The sequence below is a fragment of the Microcaecilia unicolor genome, chromosome 2 (assembly GCF_901765095.1).
Source record: "Microcaecilia unicolor chromosome 2, aMicUni1.1, whole genome shotgun sequence".
In the NCBI taxonomy this organism is placed as follows: domain Eukaryota; kingdom Metazoa; phylum Chordata; class Amphibia; order Gymnophiona; family Siphonopidae; genus Microcaecilia; species Microcaecilia unicolor.
In genome coordinates, this window is record NC_044032.1 from 76,771,857 (window position 1) to 76,794,944 (window position 23,088).

The 23,088-nt window shown below is 41.0% G+C and overlaps 1 protein-coding gene across 5 annotated transcripts in view; it reads right to left on the reverse strand.

Moving 5' to 3' along the window:
• Positions 1–23,088, reverse strand: part of LIFR (LIF receptor subunit alpha) — a 267,586-nt gene that overhangs the window by 85,123 nt on the left and 159,375 nt on the right. For all 5 annotated transcript variants that reach the window (XM_030193051.1, XM_030193054.1, XM_030193052.1 and 2 more), the window contains exons 9-10: positions 12,396–12,525; positions 7,020–7,186 (exon numbers count right to left, since the gene is read on the reverse strand). In XM_030193051.1, coding sequence (XP_030048911.1) covers positions 7,020–7,186; positions 12,396–12,525 — 297 coding nt within the window. The remainder of the gene's footprint in view (positions 1–7,019; positions 7,187–12,395; positions 12,526–23,088) is intronic.

Genomic DNA, 23,088 nt, shown 5'->3' on the forward strand with positions numbered 1-23,088 from the left:
AAAAGACATGGCTTTCAGTTGGCACTGACTGTGCAGGATCGATGATCTGTACTATTCTGTCTGGTTTTGTTTTACAATAGGTGAATTGATGTTCGAGTGCTCACTGTAGTGTTTAAGATGCTTTCCTTTTCCTTGTGTGACTTGTAGAAAATACTGCTTATGGTATGCAAGAATTGCTCTATAGGTCCTGAGTGTTTTGTATTCTCGGTATTTTGGAGACATGTTCGCAACGCAGGGCCGGGGAGAACCCGAGATGGCCGCATTCCTGGAGCTGTGTTCCTGGATCCAAGAAATCCGTTCGGACCTGAAGACGATGCGCTCGGAGTTAGCGACCCTGGGAGCCGACTTGAGAAGCGAGATGGCAGAGCTGGGGCACAGAGTTGAGGAGGTGGAGGGCCGAATTGAGGAACACTCGGAGACACTTTGTTCCCTGGAGCAGCAGAGAGCGGATGAGCGTCTTGGACAGCAGCTAATCACTGATAAGTTAGAAGATCTGGAAAATAGGAGCAGGCGCCACAATCTTCGCTTCCGCGGCCTACCTGAGACCCCGACGTACCAGAACAGTGAGTTCGTGGTCCAACAAATTGTAAGCTCATTACTAGCAGATACAGATAAGCCGGTGCCACTGGAAAAAGTAATCCTGGAAAGAGCACATCGGGCTCTAGGGGCCAGCAGAAGGAACCTCACCAAAGATATAATCGCATGCTTTCAAGACTTTACATTGAAAGAACGAGTTTTAACAGCAGCGAGACAAGCAAAGGACTTCAAATGGGACATGTACTCTGTGGAAATTTATCAGGACTTGGCGGCGGCCACCCTGAAGCGAAGAGCCGATCTAAAGCCGATAACGGCTAAATTAAGAGAAATGGGGATCTGATACAGATGGAGACACCCGTTTGCGCTAGCATTCTACAAAGATGGAAAGCAGCACCAAATCAAATCGGTGGCAGAGGCACATGAGATACTTCAGGGGGATAACCAGACGGCCACGCCCTCTGCAGCAGGGCTCTCCCAACCGACTGCAGATGTGAGGACACATCCGAAATGGCAACGAGTAGGGCACAGACTCTTGCAACGCCAGAAATCAGAAGGACGCCTCACCTGAAGTTGCTTTGGGTCCGTTCTACGATATATCCTGAGAGATCTGTTGGGAGTTGATGCTGCATTGAGGCAGTCCTGGAACTGTTTACAGAAGGGGTGAGTTGATCCTGTTGGCTGGTTGTTAACTTTGGTTATATAATTGAACTGGGAATCATAATGAACTGCCTTGCTTGCAATATAGATAACAGATAAGGAAGATAACCTGAAGGGCAAAGTGAATGGTTGGGGGCTAGAGGGTCATGCTCCTCTCTTGAAGCACTGACCAGATCCTGGCAAGGGTGCTATGGTTAGAGGGAAGGGGAAGTGGGAGGGAGGAAGAAGTTAGGATGGGGGAGGGTGGTTTAGGGTTCTGGGAATTGAAGGAGAGAGGGAAGGATTGGAGGAGGGAACAGAGGGTAGCCTCAGCATATGGTAAGGGTATAATAACTGCAGTCAGTATAACAATATATCACAATGCTTAAATATGTGACAGTAAATGTGCGAGGGCTGAATACCCCGCAAAAAAAGAAAACAGATGTTTAGGGAAATGCAGCGCCAGAAAGCAGATGTGGTGTTTCTTCAAGAGACACATCTCAAAAGGAATCATGAGCATTTAGTAAAGCACAAGCACTACCCTACCATACACTGCGCATCCAGTACAGAAGATTTAAAAAAGAGGGGGTTTTGATTGCACTATCACGGTCTCAGCCTTGGGTAGTACATACTACAGTTAAAGATATATACTGATGGTAGTCTCCCTGCATAAAGAGTACTATACCATGATGTGTGTCTACGCACCCAATGATGGTCAAAAAATATTTCTGGAAGAATTGGAAAAGATCCTACAAAAGCATGTCAAAGGTCAATTATTGATTGGGGGGGGGGGGATCTAAATCTGACGGCTGATCCTCGCATGGATAACTCAGGCGGCGCCGCAAAGTATGCTAAGGGAGAAAGAGCGGCCTTTAAGGCCTGGCTGGCAAGATGGGGGCTGGTAGATCTTTGGAGGGAAAGTCATGGGGGAGAAAAAGACTATACTCACTACGCCCCTAAGCACAACACATACTCGAGAATTGATTACTGGCTGGGCAATGCTATGGTGAGGGGTAGAGTGGATGAGGTAAACACTGAACCTTGTACCTTATGGTGGTGCTGACTCTGCAAATAGGAACTAGGGAGAAAGGGTGGAAACACTGGAGACTAAACGAAGCCCTATTATTAGACCCACAGAATGTAACTAAGATTGAAAAATATATAGTTGAGTACATAAAAGTTCAATGATATGGGAGAGGTACACCCGGTGAGTGTCTGGGAAGGAATGAAAGCGGTGCTAAGGGTCAACTCAATGCCTTGCAGGCCCATATTAACAAAGATCAAGCAGGGAAGGAGGCTGGGATTAGAATGAAAATAGAGACCAGTGAACGGGTACATAAAGCAGACCCCACAGATAAAACGAAACTGCAAGAATTACAACAGTACAGGGCACAGCTTAATGACATACAGATGTCAGAGATAGCAACACAGATGCAGCAAGTGCAGCAAGAACATTTCGAGTTTGGGAACAGAGCCAGTAGGCTCTTGGCACACAAATTAAAAAAGCAGGCCCAGAGAAATTATATATCGGGCGTATATGATACTCCGGGAAAGCTAGTCAGCCAAACAGAGGAGATACAGTGTTCTGGGATTATTATGCCCAATTATACAAATCAGAACAGGGGACAACACAGGAGGTCATTACACAATATCTGCAGGGAGTGAAGCTTCCAGGAATATCGGAGGAGGCGTTAGAGTCTCTGTCCAGCCCCATGACGCTAGAGGAGGTAGAGAAGGTGATAGTGAACCTACCCAATAACAAAGCACCTGGGTCTGATGGATTTCCCGCGCGCTTTTATAAACTATTTGCCAAGTGGCTAGCACCGTTGCTGCTTAAAGTGATAACTTCCTTTGATGATATAGGGGAACTGCCGTACTCCTGGAGAGTGGCCGAGGTAGTCTTAATCCAGAAGCCGGGCAAGGACCCTTTACAATTTGGGTCATACAGGCCCATATCACTATTAAATATTGACTATAAAATCTTTACCAAAATATTGGCAACAAGGCTGCAGGGGATGCTACCAAGTGTAATACATGATGACCAGGCGGGATTTATAGAGGGCAGACAGACGTTTGACAACATTAGATGCTTGTTACATGTAATTCAACAAGCCACAGATGAATCAGAACCGGTCATTCTTTCTTCGGTGGATGCGGAAAAGCTTTGACCGGGTGGAGTGGCCCTTTTTATTTGCAGTCTTGAAACAGATAGGACTGGGAGGGAGATTTCTGATCTGGTTGCATCTGCTCTATACCAACCCCTTGGCAACACTAAAAATAAATGGGAATCACACTAAAATGATATGCCTTGGGAGAGGAACGAGACAGGGCTATGCAGTGTCACCCCTACTGTTCCCACTGTCAATTGAACCACTAGCTAAGAGGATCATAGACCATGGGAATATACGGGAGTAGTCAGAGGCCTGCGTGAGCATAAGATCATGCTGTTTGCTGATGATGTTCTGCTGACACTGGCCCAACCCAAACAATCGCTGCAGCAGGCTCTGGAGGTGATATTGCAATATGGGAAGCTATCGGGATTTAAAATTAATGCAAATAAATCGGAGATACTTAATCTCACTATGCCTCAGGGAGAGGCTCAGGTGCTGCAGGGACTATATCCATTCCACTGAGCAACCAAAGCAATAAGATACCTGGGTATAATGATTACCCCTAGGTTAGAGAATCTGTATCAGGAGAATTTCCCAAAGAAGATAAGGGAGCTTTTTGGGGAACTGGACAGGTGGGAGGGCCTCACCATATCGTGGTTGGGCAGAATTCATGCCATAAAAATGATGCTCTTGCCGGTTGCTATATCTATTTTTGGCACTCCCACTGCCCATTCCCTGGGCCTTCTTTCAACAATTAAATAAAAAAATGTTCGCATACATTTGGAGGAAGAGACCACCTAGAGTACGAAGAAGTATGATGTTTCAAATACCAACTAAGGGTGGTAAGGGAGTCCCCAATTTTTACTTGTATTACCAGGCAGCACAGCTTAGAGTCTTGGCTGAATGGGACCCGGTGAACACCAAGAAATGGTTGCATTGGGAATGAGCCTGGATGGGCACCCGATTTTTGGGTGATATATTATGGAGCTCAGGGAGGGATATATCAGCTATGGCAGGGAGGGTCCCGATGGGCCTCAAACACTTACTAAATACATGGCTACAAATACGGAAAAAAGTTTTCCCGGACAGAAAATACTTCCTGCAGATGGCTATACGAGGAGCGCCGGGTTTCCCCCTGGGGAGGGAGGAGAAAATATACCAGATCTGGGAAAAGAAGGGATTAAATAAATTGGGGCAGATTTGGGTCAATGGAGAAATAAGGGCTTTCGAGGACCTGCGGGAAGAATATGGATTAGAGGATAGAGATCATATCTGCCTAAGGAACTATATCTCCAGACGAACAAAGGATGAGCTGGAATTGGCCGAAACAGGGCTGGAAAAGGCTATGAGAGGCGGAGGTGGTAGGGGTAGTATGACCCGGCTGTACAGGGCTCTGCTGCTTCTCTCCTCGCCCCAAGATTTCTACAAAGGGAGATAGGAGAAAGAGCTTCAGACACAATACACAAGGGATTGGTGGGCGAGTAGCTATATGTTGAAGCCTTCCATCGCCCAGCCACTAGCTGAAAATAGATACAAAATGGTGGTATTATACACCGGTTAGACTACAAAAGTTTTATCCACAGATTGCAACAGATTGCTGGAGAGAATGCGGAGGGCAAGGAACATTCTGGCACATTTGGTGGGAATGCCCAAAAGTCCAGGTGTTCAGGAACGAGATCTTGGGAAAGATATGGGAAATGATAAAGATAAATTACCCATGTCAGGCCATACACTGCTTATTACATATACGACCCGGGAAGAGCCTGATACACTGCCATAAGTTGGCCATTCACCTTTTTGGGGCAGCTAAATTGGCACTGGCAGAAGCCTGGAGGCAGAAGGAGGTCCCCACTATGCAGGTGGTAGAGGGCAGATTGCACTATCTCTACCAAATGTCGAAATTGACAGCTATGCGAAAGGGGCAATTCCAGAAGTTCCAGACAATATGGCACGTATATGAACAATGGAGAGGAATATAGGGTAATAACCATTACATTGCTGAGGTGTGGGGGGGGGAGGATGGGAGTAAAAGGCAAAAGATGTTAACCTAGGTTTATGAAGCTAATATCATACAAGTAATGTGTACTAAGTTGAATTAAAAAATTGTGTTGTTGTTTATATTTGAAAAGAATAAAAAAAGAATTTAAAAAAAAAAAAAAACATTTCGGTCGACCTAAATGTTGAGATTTGGCCATCCCCGACCGTATTATCGAAACGAAAGATGTACACCCATCTTGTTTTGATAATACGGGATGCCTCGCCCCTTTGCCGGGGCGCCCGTAAAGATGGGCGCCCATTTTGATTATGCCCCTCCACGTCACATGACATAGCCAGTGACTGGACAAGCCACTAAGTGCTAATATTCAGCCGAGATAGCCAGCTATCTCACGCTGAATATTAGCGCTTAGCCAGCTTAAGGCTATTTAACCAGCCATTAGCCGTTCCTGGCTGGTTAAATAGTGCTGAATATCAGGCAGTTTACATATTACAGGTAGTTTCTCTGTCCCTAGTAGGCTCACAATCTAAATCTGATAATTGGATTAACAGAATTTGAGCCTAATCTCAAACCTATTGATGTTGGTGAAACTAATTAAGAAAGAAGTAATACATTAGGTTGGTACTTTTCTTAATTTAATTTTTCACTGCTGGATTTGGGGCAGTTGAGGTTTAGAGTACTTAGTGGCATAGACACTATTTGTGGCTACCCTTATATCAGGTTTATTTGCAGTTTGATAAGAAATACTGTACCAGTTTTGTTAATATATTTAGATTTAATGGCAGCATTTGATCTGCCATTAAATCTAAAGACATTTCTTACCTCTTTTATCTGGTACTACTACTACTTATCATTTCTATAGCACTACTAGACGTACGCAGCACTGTAGAGCTTAGGTTGTTGGTGGATAGGTGTAGAAAGCTAGGATTACATCATTTTTGGTTGGGAGGAAGTTTAGAGCAAAGAATAAGTGTACATGGTGGACAGGGAGTACCGGAGGGTTCTCCATTGTCATTCCTTTTATTCAACATTTATTTGCAGCTACTAGGAGAGTTGGTTCAGTCTTTTTTAGGGTGGCTTTCTAGGCATATGTGGATATATATACAACTTCTAGTCCTATTAGAGAGCCTAGTTGATGTGACCACTGAACAGCTGAATTATCTGCTGATGTTGAAAGAATGGGTTATGACAAGTGGGTTAGTGCTGAATGTGGGGAAGATCCTGTGTTTGTGTTTTAGAAAACTTAAGAAACAGGTCTTGTGGGTAAGCCCAATGATTCATGATTTGGTGATCTTTGGAGATGTTGGTTAGAGGTGAAGTTGAGATAGAACAGTAGCTAATATTATGAGGTCAGTCTTATTTTAAGATGCATCTTATATGCTAGAGCCATCCTTTTTTAAAAGGTACTTTGCAGACTGTTGTACAATTGTTAGTGCTTAGCATTCATGATTACTGCAATGCACTTTATGTAGGTTTACCACTGAAACTAATGCAGAATTGCAGTAGCTAGGTTAGTGAAGGGAGAGAACAGAAAGAACTTGTGCCTCTTTAGGACCCCATCTAAAATGTGTGCGTAAACTCTGGGCTAGATTTGTTAACCTAGATTTGTTAACATTAACGCAAGATCCATTATCGTCAGTAAGGCCTAATTACTAATAATTTGTGCTAAATGCAAATTAACACAGGTCAACCAATCTAACACCATATACTCTAACACAATATAACAGATTATTTCTTACCTCGTTGAGTCACATTTATTGATGCTGACGTTTCTGAGCTATTGAGGGGATTTGAAGCTCTTAATATCAAGTTATACAAACTCTGATTATTTATAATATCAAAGAAGCATTTATATTTTTCATTGGTCAACTTAGGGTCATCACACGTAGCATTTAAACCAGAGTTTCTAGAAGACAACAACAAAAATAATGGTTTATAACAAATCTTACACTATTAAATAAATTTATAAGTTCTGTTTATAATTCACAAATTTCACAGAAGACAAGGCACACTTGTCTGTCAGTTCATCCATGTGAACATTCATTCTGCACTTCTGCCTAGAGAGCAGGGCTTTATCGGATGTTGTCACCTTCTTGTATGGACTTGCAGTCCTACTTGTCCCTCAAAGAAATTACTTTAACATGACTTAAGATAAATTTAACATGGCTTAAGATAAATAACTTGTCTGCCAGGTTATAATCCCCGAGATTCAGAACTTATTTCAGGTATCATTATCTGAAATGATATAGGGGTATGGGGAGAAGGTGCCTCAAACTGACATGAATTTCCAAGAAACACCCCCAATTTTTCCTAGCCCTCTGCATCCTAAGTGTCTAAAACACTAAACAAAAACATCTGTAGGATAGTTACTAGGTTGTACTATATTGCAATTACCTTGCACTGGATATAAGTACCATCACTAAACTACTCTCAGTCAGAGGCGGCCTATGGGGGATGTGGGGCCATATGCAGATACTCACTGTAGAGTCTTATTAGCATAAATTTGCTAAAAAAAAAGAGGGCCACATGCAAGAAAAATACAGGTCAATATTCAAACTCCATGGTCAGCAATTCATTTAAACATCAGCCACATCATTTGAAGATATTCTCAAATAACCAGAAGATACTAGTCAATGATGATTATTGAAAATACACAGAAAGGACTTGATACAGTGGTGCCGCTGCAGAGATTTTTCCTTTATTATAGAAGTCTGTGATTTGTCTAGTAATACTGAGGTTTATTTAAAGCCTGAAACTCCCAATTGGTCAGACTCCTGAGGCAGGCGTATAGGCGCCGAAAAACAGCTGCTGTATCGAGTCCTTTCTGTGTATTTTCAATAATCATGATTGACTAGTATCTTGAGTCTTCCTCATGGTTTTCTGGAAGTGCCATTCCTGCCCTACTCTCTGGTTGACTGCTCCATTACAGTCGTAGGGATTGTCATTCTTTCACCTCTCGTGGATGTTTCCCTCTACCCTAAACAGCCAGCACCAGCCACTGGATAGCAGTGCTGAATATCTGGGTGGGATGGTAGCATCTCTGTTATTCAATCCTTTACCTGGACAGATATCTGTGTTTCAGTTTGAATACTGCTGCTACCCAAATAAATGTTTTCCTCTGTCCATGCTCCATCCCCATACCACTTCAGCACTAGGTGGATAGTGCCATTGAAAATCTAGGAATGGCCCCAATCAGTGTAACTTTCAGGTTTATTTAAATTTGATATACCACTGAATGGAATACCATCTTAGTGGTTTATAAAAAATAAAGTTTAGACCAGGGCTGCTCAACGTTGGTCCTCGAGGGCTACAATCCATTTGGGTTTTCAGGATTTCCCCCAATGAATATGCATGAGATGTATTTGCATGAACTGCCTCCATTGTATGCAAATAGATTTCATCCAGAAAACTCGACCTGGCGAGGACTGAGGTTAGACAATCCTGGTTTAGACAGACACAGAAAAGGAAAGAAGTGGAGGAATAGCTTATGCTTATTTCACTGGACTGACAACCAGGGGAGTCTGGTTCAAATCCTCAACTCCTGGTACTATCCAAGTATCTCGACAGACTACTATCGGACCAGTTCCGAGCAAAATCAGTGTTGGATATGGTTTCTGCTTTAGCTGTGCCTGCCAATATTTCTGCAGGCAGCAGCATAGCTAGGGCTTCACTGAGTCCCATCATACAGTCAGACCCTCCACAACCAGAAGTGCTTTAGCAGCAGAGAGTCAGCATGCAAAGAGCCCTATGTGGTTGTCTTTGACCACACCTGAGGGAATTCCTGTTGCCACTTCTTTGACCTGAGAAGGAGGAGATGTGGAAGCTAGTGTGCTCACTCTACCTGCACTACAAACAGTGAGTGAACTGATCCAGACTCAAGGGGCAGATTGGAGCTTCTAGTGTGGAACATTAGGTAGTGGAGAAACCTGCTGTTGTGAACTATGGGACACAATTCAGGGACTCAATACAGCTCTGCACGATATATCTGCAAGATTCTCATTGGATCAGCAATTGCCAAGATTTGGACCATGAGTGATAAATTGCAGGAAGTTCAAAATCTTGAGCTATATTTAATGAACGATAGTAACTATGTTCATAGAAGACTGGAATATCTTGAAAATCAAGCAAGGAAGAATAACTTAAGATTTCTAAATTTTCCTAAATCCCCTCTCATAGCCCCGGTTGAAAAGTTAAAAATGCCATCGGAATCCTTGCACCCAATTGTTAAAGTTTTTCATGTGTTAGGAATGGGCAATGGAGGAACATCTGGGCTACAAGTTCAACGGCAAAGGAAGGGTGATATTATGAATCTTACAGAATTTCTAGAATCTTCACTAGAAGTTATTACTCAGAGAATCACTCTGGCAGTCACAATTGCCTTGGAACCTGACTGCAACACTGTTCTAAGACAATATTTTTGACATAAGAATTAAATGGGGTTTTTTTTTGGGGGGGGGGGGGGCTCACAAATTAGAATTTTTCCAGATTTTTCTAAGTGACGCCAGAAACTCCCGGTTTTGAAGGCCAGGGTATTGAGCCTTGGGTGCTAACTCTGTGTTTCGATTTCCTGTATTGTATAACTACAGTGGTGGAAATAAGTATTTGATCCCTTGCTGATTTTGTAAGTTTGCCCACTGACAAAGACATGAGCAGCCCATAATTGAAGGGTAGGTTATTGGTAACAGTGAGAGATAGCACATCACAAATTAAATCCGGAAAATCACATTGTGGAAAGTATATGAATTTATTTGCATTCTGCAGAGGGAAATAAGTATTTGATCCCCCACCAACCAGTAAGAGATCTGGCCCCTACAGACCAGGTAGATGCTCCAAATCAACTCGTTACCTGCATGACAGACAGCTGTCGGCAATGGTCACCTGTATGAAAGACACCTGTCCACAGACTCAGTGAATCAGTCAGACTCTAACCTCTACAAAATGGCCAAGAGCAAGGAGCTGTCTAAGGATGTCAGGGACAAGATCATACACCTGCACAAGGCTGGAATGGGGTACAAAACCATCAGTAAGACGCTGGGCGAGAAGGAGACAACTGTTGGTGCCATAGTAAGAAAATGGAAGAAGTACAAAATGACTGTCAATCGACAAAGATCTGGGGCTCCACGCAAAATCTCACCTCGTGGGGTATCCTTGATCATGAGGAAGGTTAGAAATCAGCCTACAACTACAAGGGGGGAACTTGTCAATGATCTCAAGGCAGCTGGGACCACTGTCACCACGAAAACCATTGGTAACACATTACGACATAACGGATTGCAATCCTGCAGTGCCCGCAAGGTCCCCCTGCTCCGGAAGGCACATGTGACGGCCCGTCTGAAGTTTGCCAGTGAACACCTGGATGATGCCGAGAGTGATTGGGAGAAGGTGCTGTGGTCAGATGAGACAAAAATTGAGCTCTTTGGCATGAACTCAACTCGCCGTGTTTGGAGGAAGAGAAATGCTGCCTATGACCCAAAGAACACCGTCCCCACTGTCAAGCATGGAGGTGGAAATGTTATGTTTTGGGGGTGTTTCTCTGCTAAGGGCACAGGACTACTTCACCGCATCAATGGGAGAATGGATGGGGCCATGTACCGTACAATTCTGAGTGACAACCTCCTTCCCTCCGCCAGGGCCTTAAAAATGGGTCGTGGCTGGGTCTTCCAGCACGACAATGACCCAAAACATACAGCCAAGGCAACAAAGGAGTGGCTCAGGAAGAAGCACATTAGGGTCATGGAGTGGCCTAGCCAGTCACCAGACCTTAATCCCATTGAAAACTTATGGAGGGAGCTGAAGCTGCGAGTTGCCAAGCGACAGCCCAGAACTCTTAATGATTTAGAGATGATCTGCAAAGAGGAGTGGACCAAAATTCCTCCTGACATGTGTGAAAACCTCATCATCAACTACAGAAGACGTCTGACCGCTGTGCTTGCCAACAAGGGTTTTGCCACCAAGTATTAGGTCTTGTTTGCCAGAGGGATTAAATACTTATTTCCCTCTGCAGAATGCAAATAAAGTCATATACTTTCCACAATGTGATTTTCCGGATTTAATTTGTGATGTGCTATCTCTCACTGTTACCAATAACCTACCCTTCAATTATGGGCTGCTCATGTCTTTGTCAGTGGGCAAACTTACAAAATCAGCAAGGGATCAAATACTTATTTCCACCACTGTATGTATGAAGGCAAATTATTTCAGTTTTTTGACCCTAAGCAATTGGTTGATTTTTTTAGTTGCATGAGAAGAATTGAAAATCCTGGTCTAGTTCTGTAGTATTATTGCTGTTTAGGCCAGCTGCAATTTCTATGCCCAACGGGCGTGCTCTTTGATTAAAATTTTGTTTTCCTTTATTATTATGTTTGATATAAATCTTGGATATTTACTTCTTCTTTTGGTCAACGGATTCAGATGTTAAATTATTATCTTGTCTAAATTTTCTGCTCTTTTTTAATTTCCATCTTCCTACCTCTACACTTGCATATTTAACATGTTTGTTTGTTTTTATCCTTTGTTATTAATATATTGTAAACCACCCTGAAGTTACCCCACCCTAGGGGGGTACAACAAATTTTACATAAACTTGGAACGTAGTGTTTCATACAAATAAGAGAATTTTGCAATTGTACACATAAAAGTGGTGGATTTGTACATCTGCAAGTTCACGAGGGGCTAATTATAGAGCCATCCTCTATAAATAGGTGGGTCTGAATTCTAGAAAGGAAATCACAACTGCCACCTCAAGCACTCCCCCAAGCCCCAAAAGCTAGCCAAAAATTATTCAAAATTTGAGACAACTAAAATGCCATCAAGGAAACTTCCTGGAATGTGTGTATTGTCATTCTAATATGGATACATGAGTATTTTGATGGATTGCCCAACCCACGCCCAGAACAGGCCTTCTTGAAATCTCTGCACATTATGACACATACATGTAACAACACTTTTTCTAAAATAGCTCCTTATATGTGCATGCCGATTTCTATGAGTAACCACTTTTTGACAGGCAGAATTAACAGGCAGAAATGGCACATAACTCTTCTACAACTGTCTCCCAAATATCACAAGCCTGTATTAGACTATATTAGCAAGGTAACAGAATTTTAAAATATTACCTTTCATACAAAATATACTTTGTTTTACGTTCTCCATACAATCCAGTTGGTCGCCCTGGGTTCCAGCTACAAACAATTTTCTTTAAGTCATGCGTTTCACAATCAAAGTCCTGTGGAGTGTCAGGAGGATCTGAAATAAATAAAAAAACATGCACAACGCCATAACCTATATCTGAAAGTCATTTTAATTTATCATGGAAAGATTTTCAAAAACAGTTTTAAAAACCCTCAGACCTGGTATATGTCCAATCATTAACTAACTGGACTTATAAGTCAAAACAGTCCACTGAGAGGTCCTTTTACTAAGGTGTGCTGAAAAACGGGCTGTGCTAGTGTAGGCGAGTGTTTTGGGTGCGCGTAGATCCATTTTTCAGCTCGCCTATAAAAAAGGCCTTTTTAAAATTTTTGCCGAAAATGGATGTGAAGCAAAATAAAAATTGGCGCATGTCCATTTTGGGTCTGAGACCTTACCACCAGCCACTGACTTAGCGGTAAGGTTGCTCATGTTAACCCTACGGTAATCACCTACACATGGCAAGTCGGAGTTGCCACCTGATTTTCACCGCGCACCATAAAATATATTTTCTGGCATGCGTAGTACACATGTGTCAAAAATGAAATTATCGCACAGGCCACCCAGTAACCGAGTGGCAACTCCAAATTGACATGCTCTGGGCATGTGTAGGCACCTATGCGACTTGGTAAAAGAGCCCCTATGTTTTTTTTCCAAAAAGTAAAATGAAAACTATTTTAAACATCAGAGCTATACTACATTCACCAAAAGTAAATCAGGGTGTCATGATAAAAAGTAAATATTTGTCACGAGGATCATAATTTAAAGGATAAATTTCATTCTAAATGTGAAAATATCTGCACAGCATTTTAGATATTCAATTGAGGAATAAGTATTGCTGGTTTACCAATCCACACACACATTTCATTCCGTGTAGGAAACGGACTCAGCAGTAGTTTTTTTCCCCTCATAGGATTCCACTACATTTGATAGAACATCACAAAAAATATACAATATGGCACCAAACTACCCTTATAGTTTGTTTTTCAGAAAAACCAGTATCAAAAGTAGAAGAAATATTCTCCATGTGAAGAATTTGGGTTGTTTAAAGTTCCTACGTAACAAAAGCTAAGGGGAGGCTCGCTTAGAGACTGTGTAAGTCAAAAAAGGCTCCACACTAAAGAATCTCAGTTTGAAGCCTTTTTTGAGCGCTATTGCGAAGCAGTAAACTGCATTCAGGATTTGGGTGTCCTCTATCCCCTGAAGAAGCCCCACGGTGAAACGGCTCCGTCGGGTTTGGATGCCTACCTGGGATGTTGCATGCAGTCAAGCTCAAATCAGCTAAGTTGCATTTACAATACTATTGTTACAGCAATGTGGTGGTGAATTTTTATTTTTCAATTTAACGTTATTTTTGCACACTGAAGCATATAAGAAAAACAAGATAAATTTCAATCACTACCAGAATACGGAGAGGCTAGATCAGGGGTTTTTCAGACCAATGATTAAAGAACAAGAACTGTGACCGTTAAGTTTGAATTTTCCAGCTTTGTTGCTGGGGGTCACAACTTTCTGAGGTCTTTTCGCCCGTTTTTTAATTTTTCATATGTTGAATCCATACAGAAATTAGGCTTGCTTTTGTTGGTTGTTTAAAGTTCCAAATATCATTCATTATGTACATTACTTCATTGAGATTTTCTGAAAATTTGCCATATTAAAACATTTTCAATAAAGGAAGCACTTCATAGAAGGGAAAAAAGAAATGCCCCTAAAGATGTCCCCTGTAATGTCACTGCTTCCTATTGTCAGTAGATTCATACATACATCTTGGATGATATAATAATTGATTCCCAATAATTTATCAAATTTTAAAGATTATTAAGACAGTAAGGGGTCCTTTTACTATTTATTTAGAACATTTATAACCCCACACAATCCATAGAGCTCTTGGCAGTTCTCAATTAAGAAATGAACTAGCATGGCATTATAAAAACAGAGATCAATACATAAAACACCGCATCAAGGAATCCTCACACAGACAGCAACCTAACATTATCAACATATTACACACACATTTACCTGAACCAATAGAACTCATATCTATTCAGAGGCATGCAGGTCACCAAATGCCTCTAAGAATAACAATGTTCTTAGCTCCCGCCTAAATTGATCCAAGGTCTTTAAAGACCATACATATGTAGGCAATTTGATACATAATTTAGGCCCTCAGACTTGAAAAGAAGACTTGCAACATTCATCAAGCTTAATAACCTGAAAAGATGACACCTCTAAAAGGTCTGCGCTAGAAGATCGCAAAGCTCTTGCAAAGCAGAGGAAATAACTGGAGAACCCAGATTATTTTAATAAAGTTTTTAAAGCGATCCTTTGTTTAATAGGGAGCCAATGCAAAGTTTTTAAAATAGGAGTTGCATGCATATATAGGGAATATCCAAAAAGGACTCTGGCTGCAGCGCTCTTAAAATATTCCCATGAAAGCCCAGAAGTAGACCATTACAGTAATCAAAGCATGGAATAACTATTAACAATTAAATGGAAGTTTGAGAAGGTAAGAAGATCATGCAGCCGCCTAGTCAACCTTAGCTTGTAAAATACTTAATCACTTTCTAAACATGCAATTTTATTGTTAGATTAGAATCTGACACCAGGATTTCTCATAGAATTAACAATTGAGATAGACACATTACCAATGATGAAATCAGAAGAAATTTTATTGATTTAAGGCCCAGACAGAATCAAGATTTGAGTTTTTGCCATATTTAGTTTAAGATGATTATCTCACAACTATTGATTAACAACATTCAAACAAGTAACTTAAAAGTATCATCAAAGGAGCTACCAACCTTCACCAAAAATTGAATGTCATCTGCATACAGTTTATAAGTAAGCTGAAAACTATTCAGGTGTCTACACAGGAGGTAACAAAAAGATGTTAAACAGTATAGCAGAAAGAGCTGAGCCCTGCAACATACCTGATAAACAATCTAGCTCAGTTGAGCATTTAGAATTGACAGAAACACAATATTTCCTGTCATCTAAAAAAAAGATTTAAACCAACTAAGGACTAAGCCATTCAGCCCAATAGATTGAAGTCTGTAGATCAATATGGTATGATCAACTGTATCGAAGGCTGTAGATACGTCCAAGCTTACCAACAGAATTTACCTTTCTCAAAACTCTCTGACAGTATCTAAAATAGAAATGTAGCAATGTTTCAGTATTCTGCAAAGGCCTAAAATCAAACTGGTTCATATCCAAAACAAGGTACCTCTCCACAAAATCAAGGAGTTGGTCATAAACCAGCTTTTCCAATGAGTTTCCCCAGGAAAGAGAGCAATGAAACAGGCTATAATTAAGGACCACATCAGGATTAAGTGATGGGCTCTTTAACAAAGACCTAACAACGGCATCAGGCATAAAACCTTCAGAAAATGACAAACTGATAATATCCATAATTACCTCACTAATTTGAGCCTTCAAAGACTTAAGGATCGAAGGATGACATACATCTAAAAGGCAGTAAAACAACTTCACTCTCTAGAAAGCCTGTAACACTTGATCAGTACTTATAGACAGAAGAAAGGCACATTGATCATTAAGAACTAAAGGGCAGTTTAACCCAGTCGGCAATGATTGGTTCTTAAATTGTTGAGTAAAGTTATGGTAATGATAAACTGGTCTTATATCCCGCTAGTACTTCACAGTTCAAAGACGGTAGCACAATCACAAGAGAAGAGAACGTATCTTCTGGGAATTAAAGCTAAACAATATTGCAACACAATCAGGAAATAGAATGCAAGACAAATTTTTTGAAACAGAAAAGTTTTAACCCTTTTCCTAAAAGTAGATTATAACTGTACGATTCCCTAATGTGGCTATGCCACATGAACTCTATCCTACCACAACATCACTTTGTATTTGTTCATACCGGAGCCTGCAAATGCCTCTCCGGCACTATTTAAGCCACACTGAGCCTGCAAATAGGTGGGAAAATGTGGGATAGAAATGTAACAAACAAACAAATAAATAAAATAAATATCAGAGAAATCTTTCCAGTGTCTAGCTGCCTGAAAGGCCAAAGTTAGTTCAAGTAAACAAAGAGGGGCATTTTTGATATGATGCCTAAGTCCGACTTTGGATGTTTTGCAAAAAACGTCCATTAAAAAAAAAAAGTCCCAAGTGCAAAACGCACAAAATCAAGCCATTTGGATGCAAGAGGAGCAAGCATTTTTAGTACACTGGCCCCCAGACATCCCAGGAAATAAATAGGGCACCCTAGGGCGCACTGCAGTGAACTTCAAAAACATGCTCCCAGATACACATCTCACCGTCGCTCCCTTATTTTTTCTGCCAAGCCCCCCAAAACCCACTATTCCAACTATACACCACTACAGTAGCCCTAATGTGTGAAGGGGTCACCTATATGTGGGTACAGTGGTTTCTGGTGAGTTTTGGAGGTCTCACAGTTTCCACCACAAATGTGACAGGTAGAGGGAAGTAGGGACCTGAGTCCCTCAAGCCATGGTGCACTGCACTGACCTCAACACTACTCCAGGGACCTGCATGCTGCTCTAATAGACCTGGCACTAACATCTAAGGCTGTCACAGAGGCTGGGAAGTCATATTTTAATTAACATTTTTGGGGGTGGGAGGGGTCAGTGACTAATGGGGGGGGTATGGAGGGGTCACCCTTGATTCCCTCCTGTGGTCATCTGGTCATTTAGGGCACTCTTTTGTGCCTTATTCGTTAAAAAAACAGGTGTAGCTCAAAACATCTTAGTTTTAGTCCTGGACGGTTTTGTTTTATTCGAAAAATCAACTGGAGTGTTTTGTATAGTCTGAATTTTCCTAAGAAGACCCTTGCTACATGCTAGATATATAAGATTACAATAGTCTAACTGTGAGACCAAGAGCGCCTGTACTAAAAGTTTAAATTGATCCATTTTGAAATACTTCCGAACACTTCATATTTTCTTCATTAAAAGAACCCATCTCTTAACTAATAAGGAAACTTGATTTTCCAATGAAATTGAACTATCAACTAATACGCCTAGAATTTGAATAACTGGAAAAAAATTTATAGATAACCTGATTAATACAAATTGTCTTAGGGATATTCTCCGGTTTAGTATAAAGTCGTAAGAATTTTGTTTTTTCTGTATTTAATTTTAATTTATGACAGAACATTCAATTATCTAATAATGTTATGCAATGTTGAATCTTAGAAGAATCTATATCAGACATAGAATTAAATGGTATTAAAACAGAAATATCAGCTGCATAAATATAATGTAGGAAGTTATTTTGCAAAAAGTGGCCTAATGACCGTGGAGTGGAGGAGTAGCCTAGTGGTTAGTACAATGGACTTTGATCCTGGGGAACTGAGTTTGATTCCCACTGCAGCTCCTTGTGACTTTGGGCAAGTCACTTAACCCTCCATTGTCCCAGGTACAAAATAAGTACCTGAATATATGTAAACCGCTTTGAATGTAGTTGCAAAAACCTCAGAAAGGTGGTATATTAAGTCCCATTTCCCATTCCCATATATTCTGCCATAATGAAGAGAAAGTATCCTTCTCCTTAACCCATATAAGAATGGGTCAAGAAGTTACTAAACCATTTCAACATATTCCCAGCGATACCTATTTCCTCTGGTAACTTTAACAGGATATTATGATCCCACCAGGTCAAATGCCGCCGAAAGATCGAACAGGAGCAGCACTGTACATATTTCTTCACTTAAAAAAAAAACCTGACATTATCTAACAAAGGGCCCTTTTACAATGCAGGCACCGGCAGTAGTTCCACACCCAGCGCATGGAATTTCTGGCGCTAGCAGAAATATTTGAAAACTATTTCCACAGGGGTTTAACTGGCGTTAATCGGGCAGTGCTGCGTGCTGGTCAGTTACCAATGGGTTAGCACGGGAAACCCTTACTACCATTTCTCCCTTCCTGCATGGCCACATGCTAAGTACAATCTTACTACATAGTCATTTCTTTTTTTTGTCAAACTAAAACATCAAACAATAGTGGAAAGATGCATACACCCAATTAACTTATATATCATGTGACACTAAGGGCCCCTTTTACAAAGCGGCGGTAAGCCCAGCATGGGTTTACTGCTCACTAAAAAGCAAGTATCGCCAGGCTACCGCAGCACTAGAGCCATTCATCTGACATGCTGGCCAACAGATTACCAGCATGTCAAACGAATGGTTCTAGTGCTGCATGTAAAATGAGCAGAATCCCCTGAAGAAGCCTATTTGGGTGAAACAGGACCCTGTTGGGACTGTGAGGAATTGAAACTGAAGTTAAGTGTTTCCCTATAATATGCTGTGTGATAAGCAGTTGAATGGCAGAGAATGTTTTTGAATTGTGACCTTTGAAAATCGTAGTAGCACAGAGTATGTCCACATTATTTAAACCAAGAAAGAAATACACATTAAAACTGGAAGATTAAATTTGAAAAAATTAAAAATTGAAAATGTATTGGAGGTTTTTGGCCAATGACTGGTCTGATGATTGGTCCCAGTCATAAGGAGCCTTGGCTTTTGAAATTCAAATGGATAATACTAGTTGTTACCAGTCCAGGGCGATTACCTTTGGCTGCTGAGGCTTTTTTTCCCTCCTTTTTATAGTGGAAAAATTGTAAACTGAAAAAGATTCTTTTTAAGAAAGCATTTAGTGTCACATGACATATAAGTTAATTGGATGTGTGAATATTTCTACTATTTTTTTATATTTTAACTAGTTTTTGTGGAATAGTTCATTATTGTTTGAGCAGTTTTTGCATTTCATTTTTTCACCTTTTTACCCATTGCAGTAAAAAGGACCTCAGTGTGTGGCGAAAACGTCCGTCGCCGCTAGCGCAGGGCCCCTTTTAACACAGCTTAGTAAACGGGCCCCAAAGAGCCAACCACTGTTTCTGTACTAAAGGAGGGACGAAATCCTGATTGAGAAAAATGCAGTACAGAAAACCTGTTGAGATACTGTTGTAATTGTAAAGTTACCAAACCTTCAGTTAATTTAACAAAAAAAAGGAACCAAGGCTACTGGTCTATAATTAGATATAGTAGAAATAGATAATTGTCACTCCTATACTGAAGGATTTAAAACTCTCTCTTGCAGATCACAAATAAACACCATCGATTGAAATCTCACACTCGATACTCACGTGAAGAACACAACGAAAAAGATGTTCCACGCCATGTGGAAACTCAAAAGAGTAAAATCTTTCTTCCCGAGATATATCTTCTGTACCTTGGTACGTCATTGGTAATAAGTCATCTGGACTACTGTAATGCACTGTACGCTGGCTGCAAAGAACAGACTATCAAAAAAACTCCAAACAGCCCAGAATACCGCTGCCAGACTCGTATTTGGAAAAACCAAATATGAAAATGCAAAATCCCTAAGAGAGAAACTTCACTGGCTCCCACTCAAGGAACGAGTTGCGTTCAAGATCTGCACGATTGTACACAAAATCATTCACGCAGATGCCCTAATCTACATGCTAAACCTTGTGGACCTGCCTCCCAGAAACGCCATAAAATCATCCCGCAAATTTCTCAATCTGCACTTCCCCAGCTGTAAAGGATTAAAATACAAGCTGATACACGCCACCACCTTCTCTTACATGAGCACGCAATTGTGGAATGCTTTACCTACAGCCCTGAAAGCTATTGATGAAATAACTAACTTCCGTAAATCTTTTAAGACACATCTATTCAACAAGGCCTACAAAGAGAAACCATAGCCTTACAAAATTACCTCACCAACTCACCCAATTATTACAGTCCACCTTATATCTTGCCTAACACCTTCCTCCTCTCTTCCCTCACCTAATCTTTGTAAATTACTAATTGTATCTGATATCATGGAATAATTATGTCACAACCAAACTCTGTAAGCCACATTGAGCCTGCAAATAGGTGGGAAAATGTGGGATACAAATGCAATAAATAAATAAAGATAACTGTTCCTGAATCAAATCGTACAAAGCTACTTGAAAAAAGGAAGGAGCAGCTTGCATCCAATAGGGCAGACAGCTGTCTAATATACAACACATCCTGTACTATATAAATTGACAAAATCATTCCAACAAATTGGAAAAAGTTGTTCCAAATTCTGTCTCCTGGGATCCATTTAGGAGTGCAGTTTTGTAACTTCATAAACTATATCTGATAAATGATCTGGGAATCTGCACTAAGTTTGGTAATCTTCCCTGAAAAAAATCCTCTGAGTGGCTGACGGAGCTTGATCAGTAACTGCATTCTGAAATGGGATCTTAAGAAGAGAGTTCACTATTTGAAACAATTGATTAGTATTGCAATTATCTGTACATATCAATTTAGAATAAAAAATTTTCCCTATAGATTTAAAGGCAAATTTATAAACCTGTATTGATTTTCTTCATATCTATTTTGACTGGTCTGATTTATCTTTCCGCCATCTACGTTCTAATTTTCTACAGAGATATTTTAGTCACTTTGTCCGCAAATTTCTGAGCAAAATCTTGATTGGACAAAGAGGAACGAGTCATTTTACTGTCCATGCTAGATGAGCCATTAAGCAATGAATAGCAGAAAACAACTGCTCAGTACTGTAAGGAACTGAACTGAGTTAAGATGCTCCTTTTTTGCCAACTAACATGCACTTTTATATGCCTGTAATTCTAGGTTATAGGTCATTAAGGTAATTCCAGATGGATAGCCTCTTCAACTTCTCTCAAAACACCTCAACTTCTGCTTATGTAATCTCAGATCCAAAGTATACCAGGAGTTCTATACTGGCGTGCTCTGTGACATTCATATGTAGAGGCAACCAAATCCAGCGAATTAAACAATATTGAATTCCAAGACTTAACAGCTGTGGAGACGTTTGTGCCATCAAACTTTGTCAGGTTTGTATTGACTGCCACCTTCAAATCCAACAAGAAATGAATCCTGTGATCAATAATTCTCAGAACAGCTCGACATGAGGATACTGTCACTGTTCACTAGTAGCTTCATAAACAACTTAACTAAATAATGATCAGACCAAGGAACCCTTCTCACCTTAGTGATCCCCAACATTCTGGGCCGACACCCATTTATCCACAAAAACTAAACAAAGGTATGATCAGCAATGTGGGTAGGTTCCGCTATAATTTGTTTCCAGCCCAAAGCATCTAGCTTCTGAAAAAAAAAACTAGACATATCATCACCATGCCTGCTGCCACCAACCTGAAAATTAAAATTGCCCAAAATCATAGATCTGTGAGGTGGAAAACTAAGATCAATCAAAAATTCAACCAAAGCTGAAAAATCCCTCTGGAAGATCCCAGGTGCTCAATATAACAATTCAATATTTAAAACAGGAGAAGTTAAAACTAAAATTTCCATACTTTCAAGTTGTTTCCCTCTCTTCTACAAAACTTTAGAGAATCTTTAAACACAACAACCACACCTCCTCCTTTCCTATTCTCCTCATGTGTCTAAAATAAAGCCAAATAATATTGCAAGACATTGTTGATTAAAGAGTACCAGATCTTCATCCGATAACCAGGATTCCATTATATAACAAATCTATATTTTCATCCCTTATCATATCATATAGCACTACAATTTTGTTCCCCACCGATCTAGAGTTAATAAGAACTACGTTGAAACAATAGGAAGTAGAGATCTTCTGAGTGGAGGTCAAAGGAATTTCATGTAAGCATGCTACATCACACCATTTTTTGCTAGTGTTGGATAGATCACCATAACGACCTCTGCCAGTCAACACAGGAACAGCAAAATAACCCATTTACAGGCATAACAAAAAACACACTCACCTAAACCAGAAACACATCAAACACTCCATTTCCACCCAATGTCAGGTCAATGACCACCCAAAGCAGCACACAATGGAGCACTCCTTTGGCATGCTCCTTCACTGGTACAACAGAGTTGGCATGCGGTGGCCTCAGGCGCTGGCTTCTCCTCAAAGAACTAGGGGCCCCTTTTACCAAACTGTGGCAAAAGGGGGCCGGCACTGGCATTGACATGTGTTTTACACGTGCACAGAGGCCCCCTTTTACCACAGCTGGTAAAACGGGCGTTGCGCCCTCCTGCAGGAAATAGCTGTGCGGCAAGTAAAGCACTTGCCGTGTTAACCTGGAGGTAACCGGGCAGTGTGTGGAACTGTCTGATTACCACTGGGTACACTCCGATGCTACAAAAATAAATAAATTGTTGTAGCGCCAAAAATGACTGCGCACTAGGGGTGGGAAGTACTAGCGGGCTGCTGCAGTAGCCCGGCGGTACTTCCTGTATAGTGAACGGTAAGCCCGCATAAGGCTTATCACCACTTAGTAAAAGGAGCCCTAGATGCCCCGGGTGATGTCACGGGGGGGGGGAGGGGGTCAGAGAATCACCCAAGCAACACAAACTCACAGTTCTCATCCTAGCACTTGGTGGTAGAAAGAGCTGGCAAACAGCAGGCAGTCAGCTGCTGCAGCGCTGGCTTCTCCTCAAAGAACTTGTCACCGAGTGGGGGGGGGGGGGGGGGGATATAATGGACATTTTATCATTTAGTGAGCATTAAACCCATTAGTGCACCTAAGTAAAAGACCCCTAAATTGGCAAAAGAACTTTAATTTATAAGCACATTTATCATGTAACATGAGCAAACTTGC